Source organism: Atractosteus spatula, chromosome 9, assembly GCF_055471065.1.
Source record: "Atractosteus spatula isolate fAtrSpa1 chromosome 9, fAtrSpa1.hap1, whole genome shotgun sequence".
Taxonomy (NCBI): Eukaryota; Metazoa; Chordata; class Actinopteri; order Semionotiformes; family Lepisosteidae; genus Atractosteus; species Atractosteus spatula.
The window spans coordinates 37,754,901-37,773,710 of record NC_142714.1 but is presented as its reverse complement, the minus strand read 5'-3'; the positions used below and the strand labels follow the sequence as shown (position 1 = coordinate 37,773,710).

At 46.8% G+C, this 18,810-nt stretch overlaps 1 protein-coding gene across 1 annotated transcript; it reads right to left on the bottom strand.

Moving 5' to 3' along the window:
* Window positions 1-957: 957 nt before the first annotated feature.
* On the bottom strand, window positions 958-8,725 carry taf9 (TAF9 RNA polymerase II, TATA box binding protein (TBP)-associated factor). The gene is made up of 7 exons (XM_088925315.1): window positions 8,670-8,725; window positions 7,831-7,912; window positions 7,315-7,451; window positions 6,372-6,506; window positions 4,841-4,922; window positions 3,977-4,093; window positions 958-2,049 (listed from the first exon to the last, which is right to left on the bottom strand). Exons 1-7 carry the CDS (start codon window positions 8,703-8,705, stop codon window positions 1,883-1,885), a joined length of 756 nt encoding a protein of 251 aa, XP_088781441.1. The 5' UTR covers window positions 8,706-8,725; the 3' UTR covers window positions 958-1,882.
* Between the last annotated feature and the right edge of the window lie 10,085 nt (window positions 8,726-18,810).

The following is an 18,810-nucleotide window of genomic DNA, read 5'->3' as shown; positions in this document are numbered from 1 at the left end:
AAATAATCCATCAAATTAAAACACTATGGGGTGGGTAGTTTCTCCAGTATTGAAATAAAGATCAATGACTCAAAACACATGATCAGAAAGTTAATTGCATACATTGCACAAAACACAGGATCCTGCTTCTTTTCAAATTGGTTAAAACACGGCATACCTCTGTTGATACCTGCTGCCTGACCAATACCACTATTGCTTTTCTATTTTGTTCATACAATATTGCCACCACTTATATCCAGACAATCTAAATCTCCACCCCTCTTCTTTTAAGCAACCAAAACTGCACAAAAATGTAATATATTTCTTCAACAACAGGATGAGGAAGTACAACATTAAACAACATTAAATCCTGGAGGTCTAACGGCACATTTGTCCAAAGCCTGTTCTTAACTGAGAATACTTCACGCTCTCTTACACCTGAGGAAAAGCCTTTGTAATTGATTCTTGGATTTCCACACTGTGACAGAGTGTCAATTTCTGGCCCATTTGACACGACTGTTTTGGAAGAATGGTCTGCTGAATAAAATACGTTCCCTTTCTTTACTTTGACTGGAGATCTCGGCAACATTGCCAAAGGCGGCATAAATCAGAAGGTTACAACAGCAGTTCCCATGAGTCTTTCAAACATTATATGTACAGAATGACAACCCTTAAAGACACAACCAAAATATTTTCACTCCATAAATAACTACTTCACAACGCCCTTCAATGGAAATTAATTTAAAAATTAACATCTGTGAAGACATCCACTGCCATCCCTACACCATTCATTCAGTTGGCATTTAACAATTTCAGTCAACTAAATCAAATGCAAAATTAAATGAACAATAAAACATTTTTAATTAGCATGTCAGCTGTGAAGTGGATGAAAACCCACAAGGGTGGAAACACCAGGTGCTCCTTTTTGAATTGATTGAATACAAGCTTCCATGCCAAAAATAGTATTAGCCCACAAAATAGTATAGCATTACAGTTTATTCTAAACAGAAAAATGCAAAATTTTGAATTTTGCTTCAGATACAAACCTTTAAAGGCTCAATACAAAAATAATTTCACAAACCACTACTAAAAGGTAAGTTGCTTTCATAAGAAAGCTACTTTGGGGGATCTTAAGTAAATATTACTGCTCTTGTTTGCTAACAAAAGTTAATGAAACTGAGATGCAGTGTGGCTCAACAAGAGCTGTAAAACAGGTTACGATATTAATCGGTTTCCACTGTCACTTGATCGGTAGGAGCTCACAGAATACAATCACTGCCCAATCATAACCTCCAATTCATTTTCTTGTAAAAAGAAAAAAATTATGAGTTACGATAAAAATATTGTCCTGGGTTTTTCCTATATTCTGTTATAGCTTCTTTACCAACAAACTGACTTAATAAAATATACCACTGTGTCCCAATAAGCCAATCTATACCAGTTAATGGAAATGTGTTAGCCAGTCAAGTCATATCGGAAATGAGGATTAAGGTATTTGTAAAAGAAACACGCAATCTTCTGAATTCAAAGCCTGTTTTGAATCTGCAGTGATGTCGTAGTTAAAAAAAAAACATTGTGATTTACTATAAAGTACTTTATAATGCTATTGTACTACTTTTTAATACCTTATACAAACCCTTATTATTTTCTGCCTGGATACTTTGCTAAGCATGATTTTGCTTAGCGGACATGATGAACAAAATCTCCAAAGCAGGAAAATAAACGCATCAATTATTTTACAGTATTGTAGCTAATAATTAAAAAGCCCTCATTTACACTACTTTTAATACAAACTAGGCAACAATTAACAATATTTGTTAAAGTTTCTATAATGAAAATGAACACAAGCAAGCACATTTACAAAGGCTCACTGTCCAGCCACTGACAGAATGTTTTTCATGGGTCACAAAGCATCATAATCATCATCCTCTTCATGTTTTCTTTTCAGTGGGTTGGAGTCACTGGCGGAATTTTGTGACGAAACCATGTTTGTTGTGATGAGAATGTTTTTGGATCCAATCAGTGAGGGATTAATCAGGACGTTTTGAACTGTAGGTGTAGAAGGTGTAGCTGTAAAAAAATAAAATAAAAAGCGTGAGACATCAGGGTGTTTTCTTAAATATCAATGTAAGGCTTATTTCCCCAAGAGTCAGAAAGTGGCAATTTCTTTTTTCAAAATACACTTTTGCATATCTTTTGACCCAAAAAGTTATCAGCTTCAGTTTATCAATGACCTTTATACCTGTGTAGTGGAAAGGCTTATTAAAATACAGGTATTAAGTTTGCTGCTCCCTTGCCAGTCCCCGTCTCCTTCATCTCAGTGGTGCTTGATACAGAGAGGTTATTCCATTTGGTTCACAATTAAGGTGTTTTTCTAGCTGATAGAGTGTCCTGATAAGGAACAACTCCCAAGGCTGAGACACATCAACCACCCTAACAAATGGCGCCTTAAAGCCTGGAAGATTCCAAGGAAAGTCTGATCCCAAGTGGTTTACAACCCAAGGTCAGAGTGCATTGTTACTCATCATCAGCCAATCAGGAACTAGTAGGGCAGGTTAACCCCACGTGGGTCTCAAATGCCCACGGAACTTTCAACCAATGAATGACCGTGGTTCCTCCAGGTAAAACAGGCAGCGCAGGGCTTTCTCAGCGCGCCTCCTGGACATTCTCGACTCAGCTCCTCCTGGACTTTCTCAGACTCAGAGCTCCTCCTGGAAATTCTCAGACTCAGCTCAGACCACCACGTAACGGCCAGTGTGTCCGAGTGCAGGACTTTCCTTTGTTCTAAGAGTCGAGAACGGAGGTCACCAGCGCGTAACAAGAGGATCCACCCGAGGTTAGCCAGCAACAAGCCTCGTGAACACAAGCTGAATCTAAGTATTCATAACTAGCGCTACATCAGGAACAAACCGGTCTTCTTCCTGCCTAAAGAGTGTGACCTGCTTGGACCCGCAGTCACTTTTCTCCTGTGCACAACCTCTGCTAGTTTCAGCCAACACTAACTAGCCGGTCTTCAGAGAGCATCAGCAGTGCATCGCAGCAGGAATCTCTCCCACCACGTCGCAAGCTGCAACAGCACTGCCTGGCACCGAGCCAGAGAGCGCTGAAATGACACAGCAACAAGCCTGCCACTGTTTCTTTGTCCGCAGGAGATCTGAATCCCCACAGATTGGATAAGTATTCAACATTCTGCATTACAGCTCGAGAATTCAATTGTTACCTTAACCTGAGTTGATATCAATTTAATTCCTATGAGCGATGTACTTGCTTTTGAGTTTCTAGTGTAGAAATTGTAATCCAAGTTCATTTACGAAACGGTCTAAATGAATGATATACTGAATGTATGTCCCTCTTGGTATTTGTAACTCTTCGTGACTAAATATATGCCTTTGTATTCTGCTAACCCTCACGATAAGATCTGTTATGTTTATATGCACATTTTATGTATTAATAAACGTATTCTCGTGTATTAGTATCCGTGTGTGTGCATTGTTTGAGTTATCCCACAAGGTTGATTCTAATAGCCATCAAAGAATCATTTTGTGACTTACTGCTACAATTAATAATTGTCCCAGTAAATGGACAAACCCCTACATTTATTGGTGCCTTGTGAGAGGATACCTACACCTGCATCAGAATTTAAAAGGTTTGGGTAAATTAAATCAAACTTTTTCCTGAAGAAAAGGTGGTATTCTCCTTTTCCCATTTTTTCAAGTGGATTACAGAGACTCCTCCAGAGAAATGAAAGTGTACAAATTATTTTCTGTTCTTGATTAATTCAGAAAACAGTAGGTGTCAGATGAGGCAAAATATACTCAATTGTAAAAATATGATCAACAGTCCGATTACTGTAGAACAGAGGTAATCCTTCCTGACCAGTCTTTCGAACAGTGGCTGGTTAACTCTGGGATCACATGAAGTAAGTGGAGATTTGAGAAAATGGGGAGTCACTCAATGCAAGTTGAGCTCCTCCATTTCTGTGCCGTGCGAGTTTTACCTGACTTTCCAGTTGAAGACTGTGATGAGGGTATCTGAACAGTGAAGCGCTGCCCTGTCAGTGACACAGGTGTCCCAACTTTGGAAGTAACTGCTACAGTCTGTGCAGAAGGGGTACCTGAGGAAAAAGGAGTAGTACCGTGAAAGCAGTGAACTCTTAAATTATCACCTGGACATTACATCTTCATTGACTCTGATCAAACATTTGATCCTTCTGGTTTCATTCCAAATAAAAGTTCATTCTCCTCTGGTCATAGAGAGCTCCAATTCATTGGGTTTTATAAGTCACCAACTTCTAAAGACTTTTTAAAGACTTAATTGTGATTCATCAAGCAAGTGATTTGTTCAATTATGTAACCAAATTTACCCCCCCCCCCCCTTCAAGAATCAGACTTCTCTTAATTGAACAGATTACTTCCTTGATTCATCAGCAGCTTATATTGTTCTTATTCTTTACAAAAAAGATTTAGAAAAGCGTGACCTATAAGAACAACTGGATTGGGGGTCTTCAGGACTGAAGGTGGAGACATCTGCCCTGGACGTCTGCCTTTGATTTTGATCAAAGGCAGAGGCATCTGATAATTTGATTTAGACTTGTTAAACATTCCTCACAAAATGGCGATTTATACAAATTTATATGAAGCCTAGCACACACAATGAAAAATGTACCCAATATACAATGAAACATGATGTTTCCTCTACTATGAGAAACATAGGTTTAAAACCTATTGTATTGTAGAGCTCAAAATTAGAACAGGCCACAGTATGTGACAAATCCAAAAGAAAGGTTTTGCTCCTAAAAACATCTATCTGCCTTGTTTACTGTTTTTAAAACCATTTTTTTCTGCTTAAATGACAAACCTACCGAGTGTCGGAGTGCTCGGCCGACTGGACACATTTCCCACACTCAGTCGTGGCACTGTTATTCTTCCTGCTGATGACGACACCTGTGAAGCAAGACTTGTCACTATGCTTGTACCAAGTGAAAGCCAATTATGTTTTTCTCCCTGATGCTGCCCAAAGTGTATTAAAATGATTCATGAAACCAGTGTGAAAATTTAATGGACCACATTTACCACCAACCTTCTGTAACATGGACATAAAAGTTATTACTTTTCAATAAACGGAAACAAAGAATTTTGGCATTTGAAAATTTTTGTGACACTTCGACTTCAGAGTGTTATGTATGTAAACTGAAAAATGTTTCTTGTAGATGTGTTCACCTACATTCAAAATCACAGAAACAAGAAAAAGATTTAATTTATGCTAAAAAGAGGAGAAGGGAAACAATGTTTCAGCTGTGGAGCCTTCTTTCTTCTCTTTTCCACATGGAATAAACCTTTTACTTGTTCCTTTACAGCCTATGCATGCTGACAGCTCTAGCAGCTGCTATCTATCTGAACTAGTCAAAATCAGACTGTCTTTAGACCATTTCTGTAACCAGCAAAAAAAAACAGGAAGCACATAATAAAACAGTCATATTGTTCATGTTATAAAGTCGATCAACAAAATCCCCAAACAGCTTTGATTTAGCTCAGACTTGTCAGACTAGCTCAGGTATGTCTGCCACTGTGACAAATTGTTACAGTGGAATATTAGGTATGAGTCACTTATTGTTCATGAGCTGAAGGCTGACCCATTTTATACCCAATCTAACTTTTATGTGGTCATAACATCCACCATAACTGATGCAGAACCATGGTTCAGATGACATTTTAAAGCTTTTAATGGGGTCATATTGTATTTCCATGAAATGTAAAACGCATAAGTAAGCAGATTTTATTGACATTTGACCTCCACTTTGTGAAAATGTGTAACACTGCATTCTGGTCAGTATTCGATATATCGTTATAGAGTTGACATTATTGAGGTGCCAAGTGAATCCTGAAAATGCAGGAATTACATAACTAATCCAATAAAACAAAGTTTGTTTTATTTGTAATCCTGTTGAATACGAGCATCAGGTCACACAACAAGACTCACCTGACCTGACTCTGTGTTGTGCACTGGGCAGAATATGACAGCAGAAGAAACTTTTATCAGATTTTATTTGTCTTCCATTTCAGGGAACATATTATGGAGTAACAGTAACCCAATTAAGAGATTTGGACCAACACCAAAACTGTTACTGCCAGTTCTAGAGAAAGCTTTGTCTACATAAAGATTAAATGGGTAAAATGATGCTCATGAACAACAGGTCACTTATGCCTAATACTTTTACCATAAGCCCCCCCCCCAGTGGCACTTCAAAACATAATTATGGCATAATAACCATAAACATGTTTGATTATACACAAAACAAAACAATGTTAACAAATACTGCATAATTTCTACCCTGTAGTATCTGAGGAGGAAGAACAAGAAAATGGTAACTGTTACAATACTCTCTACCATACCTTTTTCTGCAGGGACTTCAGCCTGTAGTTGGGAGCGGTTAGGCAGTATCTGTCTGGAGGAAGGCGAGGCCCTGTATACGGTTTGATCAAAGGCAGAGGCGTCTGATTTTTCTGTCTGGCCACCTCAAGCAGGAACTGCAGCACATGAGTTTGAAAGATGTTCTGTCATTATCTGGACTACATCCTGCTTAATGAGAGCCTATTGCTTGCTTCTGGCATGCTTTCCTTTCTTTTTACTTAATAAGGGCTGTCTGTTTACGTGCCAAAACTTCCATCTGCTCAATCAAACAACAATATTAATACTTCCTAACACACTAAAATCATAACCATTTAATATTTCAAGGATTTATGAAGACCACATAAGTCTTTCTATTCATTTGCATATGGTATTATGATTTAATAGAATAGAACAAGATTTGCCTGGAATTTTCTGGAATAGAAACAAAGCAATGAAGACCAAATATGTCACTTTCTCTTTTCACTACTGGAAGCAAATGCATAAATTCAGGAGTCTATTCAGCAATCCCTGTAATACTTTTGAAAAGTCCAAAACTCATTAAAGCATCAACTACTTCAGTCTAGTGGAGCACAAAACACACTAGTTACGTGCCAGAAAGCATCTCACATTCCAAGACACCACTGCTTAAGAGGAGTCTATCAAAAATTCAAAACAAGTATTTTTAGATGTGCCAGTTATTTATTAAAAGTGCACTCAGACAATAATTCATACTAGACAATATTGATTAAAAATGAACAGCCAATGCAGCTAAGCTGCACAGAAAAACACATTTCCCACAGGGATTTACTGAATGCATCAGTACTGTCACTTCATCCTTTAAAGCTCAACATTAAATCCTCTCTCCTTATCAGTGAGACAAGAGGTCTTGAGAAGACCTTTCTGTGCTTCATCTACATACAAGCAAGGCCAATGAAAGCAACTCACATCTCTTGGGGGTGGAGAGGTGAAAGATTGGTCCATGCGACACTGAATGGCTAACCTCACATCATCAGCATCTACATTGGACTTTTTTGCATGAGTTGCATAGATTTTAGCATCTTCTATGATGGTTGTTACATATCCTACAAAACAAAAATACAAATGTTAAAAGACCAGCAACCACAGCACCTTTGTGACGTAAATATCTCCAAACTTCTTTGAGTCACACCCAGTGAACGGGTTTCAAAACTAAATTCAAATAAAGCAGATTTCCAAGTCCCTCGTTCAGTGTTTCATTTTTAATAGGGTTTTTTAATTTTAAACATGATGGCATCACAATTTTGCTGTATTAATGTTCAATTCACACATTCATAAAGGACATACAGAAATGACCAAAACAGTCACATAAATGGAGACATTTAAAACGTTATCGTTTAGAAGTAAAATTTAAACACTAAGGAAATCAATTACAGGGCAGAAACACGGGGATTTGAAGAGAAATTGTATACACATGGTACTTACTGTAAGTGAACTCAAGCATCTGATTGATCACCCTCGGTTCATACTCTGTGATGCCCATGTCTTTTAGAATCTGAGCCATTACCTTTAAACAAAAGAAGTATTTCCAAAGACAGCTTGACTATATACATTCACTTCAATAAAGAAGACGATAACGGACCTAAACATTAACGCTAGACTACATATTGACTTATATCAACCTTAATGCACGTAGATTGCAATGAAAATTTGCAATTTTAAAAACTAATTTTAAAGGTTTCGTATTTACCATTTACCAGCTTATTCTTCTCAAATACAAAAAAATTTAAGCGCGGCAAAATACGTAAGATTTTATATATGTATTACATATAACTTACGTACTAACATCAAAAGAGCTTTACAAACACCCCCAACAAGCTATGACCTTTATTTACAGTTCAGAGTTTATTAAAAACATTACCTTAATTGGTTGTTAACTCATACGGAATGGAAATAACATGTACCATGAAAGCAAAACAAACAGTTGCTGTGCAGCCGCACTGGTTCATTGTGCGATCCAATCCTGAGAGGGCTAATGCCCAACTCGCATTACTAACAAAGATCGGGATGCGAAATAGTATCCTCATTTAGCTAACATCTTAAAATGTTTCTTTGACTAGCAGCCATGCACGCTGAATAATTGTCTTTACAGCTCTCTATCTAGCCCTCCTAGACCAGCATGTGCGCAAAACCACATTTGCACGATATATAATTAAATGTTTCTATCCACGGAAAGCCATGCTGCAAGTTTAATCGACCTTTTATCTGATCACTAGATAATGTCTTAAGTTAATCTTAACGAGTTTATTTAGTAATATTCGTACCTGAGCATCTTTAGGCGCACTCTTGGGAGACGCCATTTTGACTGATACCAATTTCCTCTGCAGCTGGACTTCCTGTTTGGATAGAGAAGTCCATTGCAAACATGAAAATGGTCAGCAGGTGGCCTCGTAAGAATGATTGAAATGCACGGTTCACATAAATCTAAAAATTATTCAAATTATGTACTGGATATTCCCGTTTTTGAAGAATAGCTATAAGCGTATATATATATCATATCCGATAAAGTGGATAGTGTAGTATTTCAGTCTAGTGACTCGCAATTAGAAAGCAGTTTCGTCTTTATAAATTTAAACACCAATACCTGACAGATTCAGTATCAGCTTTCTCACGTGTTTTTTAGAAAAAGTGAGCGCTGATGTTTATAGTCCTAACTAGAATGCAATGCTGGTTGAATTATGACCGCGATCTTGAGGACAGCTTTTTTTCATTGAATTAAAAGGGCTTAGAGAAAGCAGTGTTGAAATAGGAGCAGATATTGTAAACTATTGTGGCTTTAGCCATGCGCACGCAAGGCGGGCTGAGAACAGCGCCTGGGGACGGGAGTACGGGACTGTATATAGTGGGACTGAGGCTGGGAGACAGTCTCTTCCCTTCGTGAGTGTATCTGTATTTAATAATTAATATTTAAATAATTCTATAGAGGTCTGTGTATATGAACAGTTTTTTTTTATTTATGCATATACAGTATCCGGATAATCAAAAGACTCATGTAAATACTGCATCGAATTCACAAGAAAAAAAATATTTTCTGTAGAAAGCTTAGTGACATTATATTGAACACCAAATTTCCATACATCCATAATTTAAAATGCTTTATCCAGTACAGGGCTGTGGAGGAGTCAGAGCCTATCCCAGCATGCAACAGGCATAAGACAGGATACACCCTGGACAGGACACCTAAGACACTGTCTCTTAGGTGACATGACACTCACACCTAAGAATTTTCCCAGAAGCCAACTAACCTAACAGTATGTTTTTAGACTGGGGGTGGAAACCCACACAAACATAGGGAGAACATACTAACTCTGCAAATAGCACACCAGGAATTGAACCCAGGATCCCAGCACTGTGAAACAGTAATGCCTTTGGCTTATATCAAGTGTGTATGGCTTAACTGCAGCATTGATTTTCCAAAGGTCTAGAAGGCGATCGAAGCTTCCTGAAGAGTGCTTAAGCTGGTATTGATTTGGATTGAGCCCATTGGGTGAAGGCCAAGCAGCAACTGAGCTAGGTGGGAACCAGTGCTTTCCTTTCCTCTCCTTTCTCTCTCTGCCTCCTTGGCCTCTAGGCTGGGAGTGGGTGCTCAAGGCCTGCCCACAGCACTTGGTATCTCCGTGAGGCTCAGAAGCCATATCCACTCCCTCTTTTCTCTGCCTCTCCTGCCTCGTGGCTGGGCCCGTGTGTGTGGCTGCCGGCAGCACTCATCTCCCTCCTCGAGACCGCCAAAGGCTCTCTCTGTGCACTTCTCACTGTGCCTGAGCCCGGTTTGGGATAACCCCAAGCGGATCAAGGCCAGGGTTTTTTTCCCTATCTTTAGAGCCTCGTGCATGTGTATTCATCAGGAATTGCACAAGAAACCATTCGATTCCACTGGAAGAAGACTTGAACTTTGAACTTGAACTTTGAACTTTACTGCCATATGTAACCGGTACATGTACTGGTACAATCGAATTCTTACTTACAGAAAGTCTCTCGATTGTAAAACAAGTGTAAAAACGCAAAGTGCAAACAGTGCATCAAGACAGTATACAAACAAACAGTAGACAATGTACAAGTAAACATGTAGACAGTTTGAATGTAAACAATACAGACGTGTAAACAATGACTGGAGATGTGCAATAAATAAGAAATTATAATGAGGTAGATGGTGTAGGTGTGGTCCGAGGGGGATGGCTAAATGTGTTCGCCAATCTCACTGCTTGTGGATAGAAGCTATTGAGGAATCTGGTGGTAAGTGTCCGTATGCTCTTGTATCTCTTGCCTGAGGGCAGTGGGGTGAAGAGCTCATGCCCGGGGTGGTGACTGTCCTCTGTGATGGCCAGAATTCTACCACGGCAGCGGTCCTCATGGAGCTGTTTAATCTCGGTGAGACCACAGCCAATGATCTTCTGGGCCATATTGACCATTCTCTGCAGTGCCTTTCTCTCTCGAGAAGAGGTGCTGCCGTACCACATGGTGATCCCGTTGGTGAGGATGCTCTCGATGGTGCAGCGATAGAAGTTCACCCACACAGGTACTGGCATCCCCCATCGCTTGAGGCACCTCAGGAAATAAAGGCGCTGCTGAGCCTTCTTCATGATAAAGTCAGTGTTCACAGTCCAGGTTAGATCTTTAGAGATGTGAATTCCCAAAAACCTAAAGCTGGTGACTGTTTCCACTTCCGTTCCATCAATACTGAGTGGGCTGTGAGTGTGTAGCCTGTGTCTCCGAAAGTCCACTATTAGCTCTTTCGTTTTATTTACGTTCAAGTCCAGGTTATTGTCATGACACCGGGGGAGGAAATGCCAAAACATCACCATTTTACAGTGACTCTCCTACAAGGACTGCTTAGACTTGCGATGGGGGAAATCTACTGCCTCCGGGAGAGTCAATCAAAGGGATATATGGAGGCTTTCCTGACATCTGACAGAAGCACCTTCCTCCAAGGACCAGGAATGGCCAGGGGAGGCAAAGGAAGTGTCTCAGATGGAGGAGGAAGAGAAGAGCCTTCCCAAGATAGTGGCAGATAACAAGTACACCTAAGGGATGAAAGTGACAAGCTGACGTTTTCCATGGAATGGACCAGGAGGCATGGGGGAAACCCTCAAGATCTCCCAGTACGCAGACGACTCAACGGTGTTCCTGAGCTCGGACAGGGGGTTGAAGAGAGCCCTGTAGGTCATGGAGCAATACTCCACAGCCTCTGGATCAAAGCACAACCGCTAAAAGAGCAAACTGAAGTTCTTCGGACCCTGGATGGAAAGGACGATTGCGCCGGAAGGTCTCGAGCTTTGCACTGAGCCCCGCAATATATTGGGGGTTTTGTTCCAGAGCCAGGACCATGAGACCATCAACTGGACTGAGCGGATTGCCAAGGTGAACGCAAAGCTGGGTCTGTGGAAAATGCGGTCACAGGGAAAGTGATGGTGTTAAAAGCAGACATCCTGCCAGCTTTGGTTTACCTGGCTGTGGTGTACCCGCTTGCCGGCCAGACTCAGATGAGTGCTGCAAGGGTTGGTCTTCAAATTTGTCTGGGGCGGCAGGTACGAATACATCACAAGGAACCAGTTATGCCAGCCAGTCGAGGAAGGGGGGAGAGATGTGCTGCAGTTCCCCCTGAAACTTGACTGCATCTTCTTCTGCAATCTCTGTAGGGCGCTGCGAGAGCCCATCAGCCACAAGTACCAGTACTTTGTGAGGCTGTGGTTCTGCTTCCAGATGAGGCTTCTGGTCCAGTGCACAAACACTGGGCCCAAAGCAGAAAGGCGATCAGAGACCTACACCCACGCTGTCAAGTGGAGCAGGAGGTACAAGCCCATGAAACAGCCAGAGCTCTGCACCAACCACAGAGCCCAGTACAAGGAGGTGAGGGGGCAACTGGTCGCCGACGAAAGGCTGCAGGTTCCCAGACAAGTCTGGGAAAGGACACAGCCAAAGGAATTTGATAACAAGCTGAAGGACCTCAATTGGATGGCAGTGCACCAGAGGCTCACAACCAGAGAGGTTCTTTACAGACACTTGCTCACCAGGAATCCGCACTGCCCCCAGGACACGTGTTTCTTAGAAGAGATGCAGGACCACGTGTTCTGGACCTGCCCTTTTGCCAAAGCAGTGTGGGGCAGAATGGACAAAACCTTTCAACTGCTGAGAGTGGTGCTCAATTACCAGTGCATCCTGCTGGGGCTGGCACCAACTGGATTGGACAAGGGGACATAGTACCTGGTAACCAAATAAGGACTGTGGAAAGCGAGTAACACTCTCATCCAGCACAACACAGAGTGGGGAGCGAAGGAGCTGGAGGAGAGGATCATCGTGGACCTCAGAGGGAGGGTGAAGCATGACTTCGCTAAATGGGGCTTCTGAGCAGAGAAGGAACGTTGGAAAGGGCTTTGGGTCCTGTACAGGGACTGAGGCAGAAATCCCTGTTCCCTGAGCTCCTGCTCTGCAGTTTCAGAGCCAGGACAGGTAAATGGCATGGACAAAAGCAAGTGGTAGGGCCTGGAGGGACTCTTTCATTGGGCAAAAAATAAAATACTGATTAACATGGGGCTTCTCAATGGCGAGGGAGTGCTGGAAGGGACTTTGGGCCCTGTACAGGGACTAAAGCAGAAATCCCTCTTTCTTGAGCTCCTGTGGAGGACTGGATGACTAGTTTCAGATCCAGGACAGGGAAATGGCATGGACAAAAGTAAGTGGAGGGACTCCATTGTGCAAATCCGGCCCCATCATCAGTTGATTGATAAAGGACAATCAACTGATTTAGAAAGTTTTTATTTGATGTGAGTTTGATCATTTGTTAGAGTGTATACTTATTGTGAAATGTTTTTTGTGAAATAAACTTTATTTTGATTAAAAAAAACAATACTGATTAACATTTGTCAGCGGTAAGGTTCATTAACACTACTGTGAAGACATAGAGTCATAGTAGTGTGTGTGGCCACTATTCAAAGCAATTCATGTTGTACATCTGTGATATTTGTCCCCTTCTTCTCATAGATTCCTGACAAGTGTGTACCTGTTCACTTGTCTCTGAAACCTAGATGCCAAACATCATCCTACCTGATTCCAGAATTGTTCATCGGGGCTCTAGTGTTGTCAGTAGGGCATCCATGGCACAACTGTCACATTTCCATCTCAAAAGAAAGGTGTTGCTAAATGCAGTACGCAACATGTGTTGTATTGCTGGAATTGTGTCACATCAGGATGAGCCCATAGGAAGAGCAGCGAGTGTGTGACTAATGTAGTGTCATGCAGTCAGGTAACCATCAGTCACTAAAAGTAGAGTTCTGTAGCGAAGACATACTGTACCTGTCCAGATCAACACACTTGGACCTCCCCATCAATTGGCCTGTTGTTCTTAATTATTACAGTATCATTCTGATCCACACTCATGGTTTTCTGGTAAAGTTGTCTACGCAACACCTTGATTTATCACTTAAGAGGATTTTGCACCACTGCTGGCGAGTCTACCTGGAGTCTACAAGGTGTTGCTCCAATAATGACACAAAGGCTTTGTTCTCTTGATAGGTGGGGCATAGCAGTTCCTTTCTGTGTGTTTTTATTTTTCCTGAGTTATACCAAGCTTGAGATTTGTAAGAGTATATCATCTCATTGCCTGTGCCCACTCAGATTTCTCACTAATGAGGTGATTTAGTGGTTATACAAAAGTTAAAGTAACTAACATGGTCAGTTATGAATGATAAAACAAATTCACATTAGTCCCCACAGGCAGGAGTTATAATCGAGCAATTGGCCAGGCCACGTTAGTTGTGACAACCTAGCTCTCTTTGCAGTTTTGGTGTATCAGAAACAAGGGAGACAAGGGAATACCCAACACTTAGGAACTTCTCAGGTTTCCAGTGCTATGTTCTGTTGGCCAGATTCCCAGTGGCACCCTCCCCAGTTTATGAGGCCTCCTTTGGCATGTACTTCATCATAACATATTGTAACGCCCTCGCCTGGTGGTGAGGAGGAAGCGCCCCTAGGCGCTCGTAGTACCGCTGGGCATGCTGGGAGTGGTAGCCGGGGAGAGTCTGAGGGTCAGCACGATGACCAGCGGCTGACCCTACCTGTGTAAATAATGTCCTAGTAATTCTAGTGCCCTGTGTAGTCCTGTAAAAGTGTAGTGTGTTGTTAGGTAATTACCACCCTAAATATGTGTACGTGTTCCGTCAGTCTCCTCATGTGTGTGTAGATCCTGTGTTTGGTTTTGTGTGGTTGAAAACGAATAAAGCTAATGCTTGTTTGTTAATTGCGTCTCCACTCGTCCTTGTTCTGAAAAGAATCTGCAAACGCTACATTGGTGTCAGAAGCAGGCAGAATGGACAACTTGTGGCAGACAGTACCCGATTCTATTAAGCGCCGGCTGACGCTGGAAGAAACAGAACCCATCGGCAGCGCACATAGGGAGCCTGAGCAACTCCTGGGTGCGATAGGTGGCCACAGCCCTTACCAGGGCTATTCAATAGTGGTCCCGCCGGTAGAATTGGGGCGACCGGCCGCTACTCCTGGTCAGCGAGCACCCCAGATAGAGGATACTCTCCCTGCCGGAGCCGATCAGCGATTCCCACACCCATCGGCGTGGGTGAGACCAGGTCGCTACAATGGGGAAGCGCCGTGGGAAATCTACGAGGCGCAGTTCCAGTTCGCGGCCTGGACGAATGGCTGGAGCCGGGCGGAGATGGTCGGCCACCTGGCGGCGGCGCTGGAAGGAGCGGCCTGCCAGGTGCTCCTGGACGTCCCGGAGGAGGACAGAGGCGAATACACGGCGCTGGCAGCGGCTCTCCAGCTGCGCTTCGGTGTGGAGGAGGCGCCGGACTTGATGCGGGAGAGGCTGGCCCTGCGGCGGCGCCAACCAGGAGAGCGACTGGGCCCGGTTGCCGCTGATGTCGCGTTCCTCGCCCGCCGAGGATACCCAACTTTCCCCCGGGAGGCGCAGCGGGAGATGGCTTTCCAGGCTTTTCTCAAGGCCCTCTCACCCGAGGAGCTGCGGCGCCACATGCAGCTGGCCGCGCCAACATCGCTGGAGCAGGCCTTGGCCCTTGCTACACGGGCTGAGGCCGTGTTCGGGGTGGCTGGAAGCGCCAGCAGATGCAGTGCGCCCTGCCGGCTGACCGAGACGGCGACGGAGGGATCCAGCGAGGGGGAAGAGGAGCCAGCCCGGGCAGCGACCCCCACGGAACAGCCCCGCACGCTGATTTGCAACCGCTGCGGGAAGAGGGGACACTGAGCCCGGTTCTGCCGGGCACCCGAACCTCGCACTCCTCGATCGGCGTCGGGAAACGGGAACGGGGCGGCTCAGCGTGGGGAAGGCCGCCCCTCGAACACCTCAACCCCCGCTCTGGAGAGCGCTGTTAAGACCGGCGCCCCTCACGCCACCGTGGGGCGAGTCGGCTGTAGCCGGGGCCTGTACCTCCACTGCAAAATCGAGGACCAACCCTGCCTGGCCCTACTCGACACCGGTTCATCGGTAACCCTACTCCGGCCGGGCGTCCTCCCCGACACCGAGGGCACCAACCCTCCAGGATGGGAGGCCTCCAGCCTGCGGCTAAGGACCGTGACGGGACAGCTCGCTGCAGTCCGGGGGAAACAGGTGCTTGCGTTCCGTCTAGGTGCAGCGACGGTGCGCCACCCCTGCTTCCTCGCACCCATCCAGGAGGACTGCATTCTGGGGCTGGACGTACTGCAGCGAGTGGGGGCCAGTTTGGACTTGAGCCGGCAGGAGTTGGTGTGGCAGGGGGAGCGACTTCACCTGGTGGAGGGCAGGCCCGGGGAAGGCCGAGGGACGCGGGCTTGCCGGAGCCGGGAGAAAAAGTGGCGGCGGCGGCGGCAGTTGCCGGGGCAGACCAGGCCTGTGAGCCGGGGAGCGAGCGTGCCGGATCCTGCTCCCGAGTCAGCCGGGGGGCCAGACAAGGCGGGGGCCGAGCGTTGCGTGGAAGCGAGGCGCGCCTTTGAGGATCTCTACCAGCGGAGCTGCGAGGGCCTTGATCAGGACCAGCGGCAGCGGCTCCAGGAGCTACTCGCCCAGAACGAGGATCTCTTTGCGGCGAGAGATGAGGACTGCACCCGCACTGCCCTGGTCCAACACGAGATCAACACCGGCGACGCTCGGCCAATCCGCATCCCACCGGGACGCATGATTCACGCCAAGCGGACCGCCGCCGAGGAAAAGATCCGGGAGATGGCCGCAGCGGGGGTGATTGAGCCCTCCGCGAGCCCGTGGTCGGCGCCAGCTGTACTGGTCAAAAAAAAAGACGGCTCGTGGAGGTTCTGCGTCAACTACCGCAAGCTGAACGAGGTCACCCGGAAAGATTCCTACCCCCTGCCGAGGATAGATGACGCCCTAGACTACATCACCGGGTCGACCTGGTTCAGCTCTCTGGACCTCCGCTGCGACTACTGGCAGGTACCGCTTGCTCCCGATGCTCGCCCGAAGACGGCCTTTTCTATCGGCCAGGGCCTCTGGCAGTTTACTGTCATGCCTTTTGGCCTGTGCAATGCCCCGGCGACGTTCGAGAGGCTGATGGAGAGGGTGCTGGCATCTGTCCCGCGGAACCAGTGTGTGCTGTACCTGGACGATCTGCTGGTTCATGCCCGGGGCTTCGACCAGGCCTTGACAAACCTCCAGGCGGTGCTGGCCTGCATCCGCCGTGCTGGCCTGAGGCTCAACCCCCGCAAGTGCGAGCTCCTGCGGCGGGAGGTGACCTTCCTGGGACATGTTGTTGGACCGCGAGGGGTGGCTACGGACCCAGGTAAGGTCGCCGCAGTGAGGGGCTGGCCGACTCCACGCACCGTCGCGGAGCTGCGCAGCTTTCTGGGGTTGGCCTCGTACTACCGGAGGTTCGTCCGGGACTTTGCCAGCATCGCTGCCCCGCTGCACCGCCTCACCGACAAGGGCCGCCGTTTTGACTGGGACTCGGGCTGTGAGACTGCCTTCGGCCGGTTGCGTGAAGCTCTGGTGGGGGCCCCCGTGCTGGCCTACCCCGACCCGCGGTTGCCGTATGTTCTCGATACCGACGCGAGTGACTCGGGGGTGGGCGCGGTGTTGGCGCAGGAGGGGCCGGATGGGGAGCGCGTAGTGGCATACTATAGTCGGGCTTTGACTAGGCCTGAGCGGAACTACTGCGTGACCCGTCGCGAGCTGCTGGCGGTGATGGCGTTGGTCCACCACTTCAGACCGTACCTGTTCGGGACCCGGTTCCGGCTGAGGACCGACCATGCGTCCCTCACCTGGCTGCTCCACTTTAAGGAGCCGGAGGGGCAGATGGCGCGATGGATAGAGATCCTGCAGGAGTACGACTTCACTGTCGTGCACCGTGCGGGGTCTCGCCATCTCAATGCTGATGCTCTCTCGCGGCGCCCCTGCGAGGCCGCGGACTGCCACCACTGCGCCCGGCGGGAGCAGCGTGAGGAGGCTGTCCACACCGTGGCGGGGGTGAGCACTGCGGCCACGGCCCGGGAGGGGCCGCTGGGGGTGAGCCTGCCAGACCTGGCGCAGCGTCAGGCAGCTGATCCTGACGTGGGGCCGGTGCTCCGCTGGAGGGCAGCAGGAGTGCGGCCTATGCGAGAGGAGCTCGCCCCGCACCCAAAGTCCGTCAAGGCCCTCTGCGCCCTGTGGGAGGCCTTGGAGGTAAAGGACGGGGTGCTGCGCCGGGGGTGGCGGGTACCCTCCAGTGGCGAGGTACGGTGGCAGCTGGTGGTGCCTCGGTCGCTCCGCGGGGCGGTGCTCCAAGCGGTGCACGGCCAGCTGGGCGTGGGGCACTTCGGCGGTAAAAAAACCCTGCAGCGTCTCCGAGGCCATTTTTATTGGGGTCTTTGCCACCGGGACGTGGAGCGGTACTGCAGAACGTGTGCGGTGTGCGTGGCGCAGAAGGGTCCCCCCGAGCGCTCCCGGGCCCCCCTCCAACAACACCAGGTGGGGGCTCCTATGGAGCGGGTGGGGGTGGACGTTTTGGGCCCGTTTCCGCGCACCGAGGCCGGGAACCGCTACGTCTTGGTGGCCATGGATTATTTTACGAAGTGGCCGGAGGCCTACGCCCTCCCGGACCAGAGTGCCCCCACGGTGGCTGATGCACTGCTGGAGGGGATGTTTGCCAGGCTGGGGGTGCCGGAGGAGTTACACAGTGACCAGGGGCGTAACTTCGAGTCCCAGGTCTTCGCCAGAGTGTGCCAGCGCCTGGGGATCACTAAGACGCGGACCACACCGCTGCATCCCCAGAGCGACGGGTTGGTGGAGCGGTTTAATCGGACGCTCGCCATCCAGCTGGCCACCCTGGTGTCCCGGCACCAACGGGACTGGGACCGCCACCTCCCCCTTGCGCTCTGGGCGTACAGGACCGCGGTCCAGGAATCCACCGGGTGCACCCCGGCCTCGCTCATGCTGGGCCGGGAAATGCGAACACCGGTGGACCTGGTCTTCGGCCC